The sequence below is a fragment of the Acanthochromis polyacanthus genome, chromosome 12 (assembly GCF_021347895.1).
Source record: "Acanthochromis polyacanthus isolate Apoly-LR-REF ecotype Palm Island chromosome 12, KAUST_Apoly_ChrSc, whole genome shotgun sequence".
NCBI lineage: Eukaryota > Metazoa > Chordata > Actinopteri > Pomacentridae > Acanthochromis > Acanthochromis polyacanthus.
In genome coordinates, this window is record NC_067124.1 from 41,330,628 (window position 1) to 41,341,884 (window position 11,257).

At 41.7% G+C, this 11,257-nt stretch overlaps 1 protein-coding gene across 1 annotated transcript in view; it reads left to right on the top strand.

Moving 5' to 3' along the window:
• Positions 1 to 10,691, top strand: part of zbtb7b (zinc finger and BTB domain containing 7B) — a 41,695-nt gene extending 31,004 nt beyond the window's left edge. Inside the window, exons 3-4 of the mRNA XM_022209339.2 lie at positions 4,579 to 5,603; positions 8,547 to 10,691. Coding sequence (XP_022065031.1) covers positions 4,585 to 5,603; positions 8,547 to 9,108 — 1,581 coding nt within the window. The 5' untranslated portion in view covers positions 4,579 to 4,584 and the 3' untranslated portion in view covers positions 9,109 to 10,691. The remainder of the gene's footprint in view (positions 1 to 4,578; positions 5,604 to 8,546) is intronic.
• Positions 10,692 to 11,257: the final 566 nt, after the last annotated feature.

Below are 11,257 nucleotides of genomic sequence, written 5' to 3' on the forward strand. Positions count from 1 at the left end.
AAAAGTCTCCTGGAGTCGTCCTCATGGTAAAAACATCCAGTTTTATAGTTTTACAGGTCAGACTTTGTTCTGCTGATTTAAAGGTTAAACTCGGAGTTTCCTCGTGTCTCAACCTGTTTGTGGTCCAAATCCGTCCAAATCTACATGTTCCTCCTGCAGAATGAAGTTTTAGCAGAATCCCAGTAAACGAGGTTCTGAAATAAAATGTCTTCACTGATGCAGATGAAGGAGCTCAGCGTGCAGTTATTCTGTTCTTCTGCAGCAGAAATCCACTCGTTATTTAGTGTTTGATAAATAAAAAGCGTCCTGAGCGTTCCTGTCATCCAGATGTGGCTTCTCTGTCATCGTTCTGTCTGTTTGTTAAACTCAACCTGTTTCTGTTCGGCTCTGCAGATGAAACTGAGGTAAAATGTGTGTTTCTACGCAGACGACTGTTTCATTTACATCTGCCAGCATGCAGGAGAAAATTATCACTTCTATAATGTGTTTGTGTAGCTGTGGGATTTATACAACATATTTTGGACATGAAACCACTTTAAAGAGCTTTTTCTGCAGCTGCAGGTCATCTTCCTCGGCCTGCAGTGAGCACAAAACTCAAAGTGACGTTTTCACCTCAGATGATTTATTCATCATTTAAACTGTTGATTCTTTGGTTGCTGTGGTTGTTTAGTATCATTTAGCTGCAAAACTGAGATAAATGTGTGTTTACACAGAAAAATGTTGAATTTACTGCACAGAAAAGACAATAAGTCCATTTCTACGTCCACATAGAGGCTCTATACAACATAATTTACACAGAAAACCGCTTTAAACTGTGTCTTTATGCTGATAAATCCACACGTCTTGTTCTGGGTTGTATCTGAAGATTCTTGCATTTTAAAACACCTCAAATTCTTTATCTGTCATTTAAAAAGCTGGTTTCTGCTCGATTCTGCACATGAAATATTTCCAAACACCTGATTTCTTTCAGGTTTTCCTCATTTTCTTCCTCATCTGTTTTGCTGAAAACGTGGAACTTCAGCTCAACAAACTTTCTTAGATCCACTTTAAAATCCTCATAGTTCAGCTTCCATCAGACACATTTCTCTTCTTGCTCATTTAAGGGTTAAACTCGTAGTTTCCTCGTGAGGTAACGACTGAATTTTCCATCTTTTTTTTCTTCCTTTCTGCTGAACACGTTCATCCTGCAGGATGACAAACTGCATCTTTTAAAAAGCATGTTTTGCAGAAACACCAGATTTTCCAGCTGCTGATGGCAGGAAAAAGTGAATCTTTCCACAGATGGGGGTTTCGTCGAGGAGTGAATCAAAAATAGAAATAATCTCTAGAAAAATCTGAATCAGATCTGACTTTGGATTCATCACAAACAGCTTCAGTGATTTAAAACTCGACGTTCTCCACTTCATTCTTTCTGTTGCTGAAATATTTCAACACGACTCAAAATTTCAGTTCATTTTTTTGGAACTTAGATGTCAACAAACTTGGTGGCTTTTCAACAAACCTAAAAAGAAAAACTCCAAGAAGCTTTAAATCCCAGAAAATGATGTTCTATCAGAGGGTTTAGATGATGTTCTATCAGAGGGTTTAGATGATGTTCTATCAGAGGGTTTAGATGGTGTTCTATCAGAGGGTTTAGATGATGTTCTATCAGAGGGTTTAGATGATGTTCTATCAGAGGGTTTAGATGGTGTTCTATCAGAGGGTTTAGATGATGTTCTATCAGAGGGTTTAGATGATGTTCTATCAGAGGGTTTAGATGGTGTTCTATCAGAGGGTTTAGATGATGTTCTATCAGAGGGTTTAGATGATGTTCTATCAGAGGGTTTAGATGATGTTCTATCAGAGGGTTTAGATGATGTTCTATCAGAGGGTTTAGATGGTGTTCTATCAGAGGGTTTAGATGATGTTCTATCAGAGGGTTTAGATGATGTTCTATCAGAGGGTTTAGATGATGTTCTATCAGAGGGTTTAGATGATGTTCTATCAGAGGGTTAAAGTGTGACTTGTCTTCTTTTCTTTAGCACTCAGCAGTAAAAACCAGCAGCAGTGAGTTCATGTTTGTTGAGGAATCTGTCGTGAACTCAGTCAGGACCGAATAAAGTCTGAGGTGTAAAATGTGAATCTGCATTGAAACTATAAAAAAGTGTTGAACAAACTGTTTGGATTCATTCAGATCTGCTTCATTTAAGAATTAATTTAAAGATAAACTCAAAGTTTCCTCGTTTGGCAGTAATTCAGCCTGTGTTCTGAAATATTTCCTCCTGACTTCTGTTTTCTTTTTCTTCATTTTCCTGTCAATCATCTTTTAAATAAAGTTTAAAAAGTTCAGATGAGCAGCTTTTTCTGTTTGAATCGAGCAGCGAAACTGGTGATCTGCGTCGTTTCCTGCCGTCATGTCGACTCGTCTCGTTAAATATTCTGCAGCTTTCACTTCTTTCTACAGTAAAACACGTTTTTATGGCTCAGATGTTGGTCTGATATAAGTCAGATACATACATGTGTTCTTAATTGTTTAATTTTTTGATATATATATATATATATATACACATATACACACTGGTTTTGTTTATTTTTTTGCTCATTTTCTTCTTTGAGTTTATACATTTTCATTATTATTCTAATCATTTATTACTTTTTTGTTTTATTAAATTTTTTGGCTATTATCTATATTTAGATACATATAGCAATTTTTTTCTATATTTTGTTGATTATTTTATGATTAAATGTATATATGCATGTATTTATGCGTTTGTGTGTTTATTTTTTTGCTCATTTTCTTCTATATTTGTGTTTATATATTTATAATTGTTTATTTAATTTTTTTCTATATTTGGGTCTTCCAGGGTTAAAGGTTGTGATTCTTCTTCATTCCTCATTCTCTCGCTTCTTCTTCTTCTTCTTCTCCTCCTCTCATCTTCTCCACTTCCTCCTCCCTCTGCGGGTATTTTAATTGATCAGCTGATGCTCTGAAGGTTTAACCTCCTGCCCTCTGTCTTTACGTAACCTTCTCATTCTCTCCGTCGTCCTCAGATGCCTCCAGATCTCCATCTAACCGGTTAGAAGCTTCTCCTCCTGGTGTCCTAATCTGGAGGATGAAGGGGAGTTAAGCCTCGTTGTCCCGCCGTGAATAAAAAGCTCCGGTTTGAGTCACGCTAACAAACATCTAGTGTTCAGGGCCTGAGAGGAGGTGCAGCGTCATTCGTCATTCTAGGAAACTAAATATTCATAAAACATGAAACTGAATTCTGTCACTGCTACAAGATAACCGAACAAACTGAGATGTTTCGTTTCTCTGACGTGGACAAATGCAGATGACTTCAAGAATTTATGGAGGCTTGAAGATCTTTGAACAAAACAAGACATCTGAGGAAACAACCCACATTTTCACCATTTTAGAGACCAAACAGCTGATTAATTCATCGGGAAAATTACTGAGAATGAAAATAAACACTCGGTGTCAGAAAGTCAGAAACCACAAAAGAAAAACTGTATTTTCCTCAAAAGTTTTTTTAAATTTCTTAACATTTTGATGACACGTGTTGGTTCTTGTGTGTTTTTGGTTCTAAAAACAACAGAAGTGAATTTATTTTTGCAGAAGCTTCCATTAATCCCTGAAGTCATCTGGTAAAAATGCTTGAATTTCCAGTCGATGAAGAATCAGTGGAGGCTTCTGCAAAACTGAACATCTTTGGACAAAACAAGACATCTAAAGAATCTCTGATCCACATTTTTGACATTTTAGAGACCAAACAGTTGATGAATTTATCGGGAAAATTACTGAGAATGAAAATTAAGAATCTTGGTGTGAGAAAGTCATAAACCAGAGAAGAAAAACTGCATTTTACTCCAAAAATGTGAAATTTATGAACAATCTGATGATATGTGTTGGTTCTTGTATGTGTTGTTGGATATAAAAACAACAACGAAAAAACCCAAACAGCTGACATAAAGTGATCTTTACTTCACTGACTGGGAGATTAGATGAAAATTTCATCAATAATTTTTTTTCCAACAAAAGAGTGAAAATTATGACCAGTTAATGAGACACGTCTGACTGCTTTGTCTTTTTTATATGAAAACAACAATAGTGCTTTTATTTTTGCAGAAGCATAATCTAAGAATTAATGGAGGCTTCTGCAAAAATAAAATGACAAAAAAATAGCTAAAAACATAAGTGAGACAAAAACGAGACACAAAACAACAAAAGAACAATCTAGTATTTTACTTTATGATCCAAACAACTTGTCATGGTCTAGAAATAATTTTAAATTTATAGTTTTACTAATTTACAATCTGCAGTTAATGTCTTCTCTGGAATTTTTACACTTTGAGGGCCGGATTGGACCCTCTGGAGGACCACTTTTGGACCACGTGCCTCATGTTGGACACCCCTGCTCTGATGCTATATTGTGTTAGCTAAAATGCTAACTGATGACTAGAAAACCCTTGTTTGAATAAAAGTGTGAGTTTTTGTGGAGAACTTTTGGATGGTCATGTATAAAGAATGAATGCTGGTGCAGCAGAACTGACTCCTCTCTAATCCAGACTCTGACCTGCAGTGTTTCCTCCGTCCTGCAGGTGGCGATGTCTCCAGGAGAGGACGGTCTGATTGGGATCCCCTTCCCGGAGCACAGCAACGAGCTGCTGTCCCACCTCAATGACCAGCGGAGGACAGGTCTCCTGTGCGACCTCACCCTGACGTCCCGTGGCGCCCGCTACCCCACCCACCGCTCCGTCATGGCCGCCGTCAGCCTCTACTTCCGTCGGCTGTTCGGGGCGGAGGAGGGCGGTGAGGGCGGCGGCGGCTTCAGCGTCTGCCAGCTGGACTGCGTGTCGCCCGACGCCCTGGACGCCCTGCTGGAGTTTGCCTACACCGCCACGCTGACCATCCCCAGCTCTGGCATGAGGGATGTCCTGCGGGGCGCCCAGCTGCTCGGCATCCAGTGTGTCGCCGACGCCTGCCGCGATATCCTGGGGGAGACGGGGGAGGCAGAGGGGGAGGCGGAGCAGCAGGGAGGCCGCCACACCGAGAGGAAGGCCGACGGCGGCGTGGAGAAACTGTCCCGCAGGAAAACGGACAGAAAGAAAGTGAGGAGGGTCGGGCTGCATCACGCCAGCTCGTCGCCTATCAACCCGGTGTCGCCCGTCTCCCACCCTTCGCCGGCGTCCGACAGCCTCCGCTCGCTGCCCTCCACCCGGCCGCCCAGCCCTGAGCAGGACGAGCTCCGCCCACAGCCGGGCCAGAATGGCGACCCGAGGGCGATCCCAGGCGCCGTGCTGAACGGAGACCACCTCCCCTGGCTGCATGACCCTCGCATCGCCCAGCCGCCGCCCGCTGCCGACAAGCTGTCTGAGGACGATGACATGGAGGCCATCGTCGACGGCGCCACCATGGGGAACACGACCTTACCGCCGTCCGCAACCGACCGAGGGGCGGCGGCGACGGTCGGAGGAGGAGGCAGGAAGAGGAAGTCTCAGACGCCTCAACAGTGTCCGGTCTGTCAGAAGATCATCCACGGAGCTGGTAAACTGCCGAGACACATGAGGACACACACCGGAGAGAAACCCTTCCAATGCTCCGCCTGCGGAGTCCGATTCACCCGGTAAACAAAACTACTTCCTGCTTCAGAAAAATCACTCAGAATCAGCTGGTCCTTTAAGTAGCTTCACGTTTTACCTTCATACTGTGGATGTTCCCAGAGTTGGGGGACCTTGCAGTACATAGAGACACAACATGACCACAAATGGATGCAAAATTAACAGAAAAATTACCAAAGAACGACACAAAGCGGTAGGAGACAACAAAAAAACACAAAGATATAAAACAATCAAGAAAAGATACAGAGTGCCACAAAATGACCACAGAAGAAGATCCTCAGAACTTCATCAGTCCAGCAGATAGAACCATAACATTTATGAGGAAAAATACGTCTGAGTTCTGGGAAAAACGGACATAAAAATAACTAAAAAGCTGGAAAATTACCACAAAAAGAGACTAAATCGCCAAAAAGGGTCGAAATTGCCACAAAGATGTATAAAATCGGCACAAAAAGATTCAAAATCTCAACAAAAGGATTCAAAATGAGCTGAAGAAGGCCAAAACTACTACAAACAGATGCAAAACCAGCACAAGAAATGCAGAGTTACCCGAAAAAGAGCCAAAATTACCACAAAACGTTCAAAGGTGCTTGCAAAGATATGGAAAATTGCCAACAAAGTGGCCAAATTTACTACAAAAAGGACGAAAACACAAAACTGGTGAAATTGTGCCAAAAACTGACCGCACGAACGGCCAGAATTACCACTTAAAGACACAAAATCACCCCAAAAAGAGCCAAATTTACAATAGAAATAGTTCGCATATGCCAGAAAAAACACCCAAAATTACCCAAAAAAAGTACCAAAATTACCACAAAAAAGATGAAATTGCACTAAAACCTTAAATGTGGCACAAAAAACTTGAAAACTTACCCCAAAAAGAGTCAAAATTACCCTAAATGTTCAAATATGCCAGCAAAAACATGGAAAATCACCACAAAAATGGCCAAATTTACCACAAAAAGACAGAAATCACTCCTAAAAGAAGAAAAACTATCTTGAAAGGTTCAAATATGCCAGAAAAAAACACCCAAAATCACCAGAAAAAGCACCAAAATTACCACAAAACACATGAAATTACGACAAAAACTCAAATTTAGCCCCAAAAAAATCAACCAAATAGGACTAAAGTTTCTTCAGGATCTCCTCAGAATATCTGGTTCTTCATCTCCAGTACATTTAGTTCTACCTTCATACTGGGAATATTTCTAGAGTTCCAGTTCCTTGAAGTCCATAGAATGGGACCAGAAAGACTAGAAAATTGTTGAAAATAGTTGAAATTCATCAAAAATGCTTCAAAACGATCCCTTAATTACTTGAAATTTGACCAAAATGACACAAATCTTTCCAAAACAATTCAAAATCTGTCTTTAGTTCTTAAAAAATAAACAAAAATGGCCAAAAAGTCCAAATCATTTAATGATCAGAGTTCTACCTAACAGGTTTTTGTTGTTCTGGACACCTTTTGATTCATTCTGGACAGAGTTCAAGTAATTTTGACACTAAGTTAATTTTCTGTCTTTTTGTGGCTGGTAACCATCTTTTTGTGGTCATTTTGTGACTCCTCTCTCCATTTAGCATGTTTTATGGTTATTTTTTTGTCCTTTTCTATTAGTTTTTTGTCTTTTCATTTTAATTTTCCATCTTTTTGTGGTCCTTTTGTGACACTAAGTTAATTTTCTGTCTTTTTGTGGCTGTTAACCATCTTTTTGTGGTCATTTTGTGTCTTTTTCTGTTTATTGTGTATCTTTTCATAATAATTGGGGACGTTCTCCTTTCCTGCTTCCAGTCTTTAAGTTTAGTCTCACTTTAGAACATTCCAGGTCCTTGAAGTCCATAGAGGAGAACGTCCCCTGGAGAAAGTTCTAGAGTAGACCTACCGAGTTGTCGGTAGGTCTGCTGTAGAACTTTCTACAGTTGTTGGTAGGTCTACTCAAGAACTTTCTCCAGGGGACGTTCTCCTTTCCTGCTTCCAGTCTTTAAGTTTAGTCTCACTTTAAAACATTCTAGGTCCTTGAAGTCCATAGAGATGGGTCCAGATTTATCACTTTTTAATGGACTTTTTCCATCAAGGTGATGATGTGCTAACCACCAGCCACTGTGCAGCCCTGTCCTACAAACACCTAAATCTAAATGTTTTGGTGACTAACGGATCATATTTTGATTGTCAATAACTCAAATTTGGCCCAAAAACATGCAAAATAACCACAAAAACAGCCAAAATTGCCACAAAAAGACACATCACCTCAAAAAGAGTCAAAGCTTACTTGAAAGTTCAAATATGCCAGGAAAAGCAACAAAACCACCCTAAAAAATACCAGAACTGCCACAAAACTGGTGAAAAACTAAAATTCAGCACAAAAAAGATCAACGAAATAGGACTACGGTTTCTTTGGGATGTCCTCAGAACGTCTGGTTCTTCATCTCCAGTAACTTTATCAATGATCAGAGTTCTACCTTCCGACTGGGAATATTTCCAGAGTTCCAGGTCCTTGAAGTCCATAGAGGAGAACGTCTTCTGGAGAAAGGTCTAGAGTAGACCTACCGAGATGTCGGTAGGTCTAGTTTAGAACTTTTTCCAGTTGTCGGTAGGTCTACTCTAGAACTTTTTCCAGTTGTCGGTAGGTCTACTCTAGAACTTTTTCCAGTTGTCGGTAGGTCTACTCTAGAACTTTTTCCAGTTGTCAGTAGGTCTACTATAGAACTTTCTCCAGGGCACGCTGTCCTTTCCTGCTTCCAGTCTTTAAGTTTAGTCTCACTTTAGAACATTCCAGGTCCTTGAAGTCCATAGAGGTGGGTACACATGCATCACTTTTTAATGGACTTTTTCCATCAAGGTGACGGTGCTAACCACCAGCCACTGTGCAGCCTCGTCCACAAACCCCTAAATCTAAATGTTTTGGTGACAAAGGGATCATATTTTGATTGTTTTCTTGTCTGGTTTTCAGGAACGATAAGTTGAAGATCCACATGAGGAAGCACACCGGTGAGCGCCCCTACCCCTGCCCCCACTGCCCGGCCCGCTTCCTGCACTCCTACGACCTGAAGAACCACCTCTCGCTCCACAGCGGGACCCGGCCCTTCGAGTGTCTGCTGTGCCACAAGGCGTTCGCCCGGGAGGACCACCTCCAGCGCCACCGCAAGGGCCACAGCTGCCTGGAGCTCCGGACCCGCCGGCCCCGAGGCGACGCCGGCCGCAGAGAGCCGCCTGACGCCCTGGAGGCGTTCCAGGCTCACTCCTCCGGCTTCCTGCCCCGCTCGGCGCTGGATGGCGGCGGCTCCGGTCCGTCGCTGATGTTCGACGTGGAGCGGGAGCGTTCGCTGGCGCTGCTGGCCCATATCGGCCCCCAGCGCCTGGCCGCCTACCCGGAGTTCTTCCTGCGAGGCCTCCGGGAGTCGGACGCCGAAGATCCGGGAAGACGAAGCGAGTCGCTGGCCACCCAGCGAGACCGATGGAGGGACGAGACGGAGGAGGAGAACGGAGAAGAAGAAGCAGAAGAAGAAGAATAGTAGAAAATAAGAGAGAGTGTGTGAATGTGTGTGTGTTTGTGGAAAAGCATCCACAGTAAAAAATAAATAACACTTCACTCAGGGGGTCGGACTCCACATAGAGCGCTTCAGAATAAAAGACAAAAAATGTAAAACGGGTTTTCAGAGATATTTTAATGTTTGATTTCGTTTTATTCCTTGTTTGCTGTTTAATTTTGGTTTGCTTTGTTTTCTAGCTGCTGTGTGTCGAGTGTGTGCTCGGTTACTGGGATGCTTCTCACTATGCAAACTAAATAATTGTAATAATCCAGGACGTTCAGGTGCAATGCAGACGATGGTATCATGTAATGAACGCTGCCCTCTGGTGGTCGTCAGGGGAATTAATCAAACTTGTTCTGTGCATCTGTTAGCAATAATCTGATCCATTAGCCACTTTGATTTGGTGCTTGAACCAAAGATTTTTTTTTCTTGAGGTTTACGAAACAATCCGCTTCCAGACTATAAAAAAATCAAAGAGTTGACACTGATTAAAACAATTTATTTTTCTTTTATTTCCCGGAAGCTGTCGGTCTTCCAACGCACTCATTTCGGTTCTTAAAAAAATCAAAGTAAAAAGGGGGTAAAAATGCAACGTTCCCCTTTCCTTCCTGTATTTATTTATTTATTGATATTTATTGAGGCTCTTCTGCTGCTCAGCGAGAGAATCCAGGAGTTCGGATCTCGCTAGAAGCTGCATAAACGTTTTCTTTTTTTTTTTTTTTTTTTTGCCGCCTTCTTCCAGAATCGAGTGTCTTCTTTCCTCCAAGAATGCACTCTTTTGCACATTTTAAAATCCCGTCAGGTTCCGCAGTAAAACATTCCAGGTGTCCGGTACTGTAGCTTCATCTAAAGGGGCCATTTTCTCTCAGTTTGACCAAAAAAAAAAACAAGTATACTTTGATATACTTCACATGATTTCCCTCCAATCCACCCCCCTGGCCTTGCGTGCGCTGTCCGCTCTTTATCGTGTAGCAAACCTTATTTTTTATTTCCACTTTATTTGCACTATGAGATTTAAAAGCTTCTGCTTTGTTTTTTTTTTGTCTGACTTTTGTCCATTTAAAAGTTGTGATTGAATCTTTGGAACCCACACGCTTCCTCCTGCATATTAGCACAGAGTTCTAGTTAAATGTAATATATATATATAAAGATATATATCGGGATGAAGTTGCCTTAGTTTTTGTTTTTTTGTGCTGCGACTATTCTCAGGAAACCTTGAGCAATGCACTAAGTGATTATTGAGAATCTAAAACGGGGAGTTTGGTGCTGTTTGGTGACGCCAGATGTTGGATTTTCTAGGTTTTGTATTGAATCTAAAGCAGAATGGATCTCTTGGTTCTGAGCTCTTTGTGAATGAACGAGTGAACGGGGCTGAGGAGCTGTGAAGTCCGTCTGCTCGGCTTCGGTGAAAGGACTCGGGGTTCGGTCCGACCGCAGACCCCGACATCAGGGATATACATTTTTGTCTTTCAGTTCTTCGCGGACCTTCTCAGAGATATGAATTCATTTTCCCATGATCTGTTTCAGTCGATGTAAAGAGAATAAATAAAGATATCTAAGCTTGCCTCCTCGGTGTCACTGCTTCTTCTGTTGGTTAACTTTTTAGAATATAAAACCGAAGCAAAGTTTTGATTTTCTACAAATTTAAGGGATGTTTAGAGGCTGGAACATGCAAAAGTCTCATATGTGTGTGTGTGTGTATATATATATATATATATATACACTTTTAATACTAATACACAACATATACTAGTATACTATAGGTATGCTACATGTACTGTGACGACCCTCCGCCTGGACACCAGGTGTGTGTGTTCCTGCTCGTCCCCTGATTGGTCCACCTGTGATCTGGTCTCTCTGCTGCCAGTGGAGCCGGTCCAAACAACGGTAGCTTGTCTGGTGAGTACTGGTCGTGTTTTTGTGAATGAGGACAGGTGCTTTGTGGTCTGTTCATGCAGTTAATGGTTCTGGAGTTAGTAGACAGCTCTCAGAGTTCTGTTTAGTGCTCAGAAGCAGTTTGTTGCTGGGCAGCACAGTGGTTAGTTCTGTCACCTCACAGCTAGAAGATCACCGGTTCCTTCCTGGGATCTTCCTGCATGGAGTCTCCGTGTTCTCCTGTACATGTGTGGCT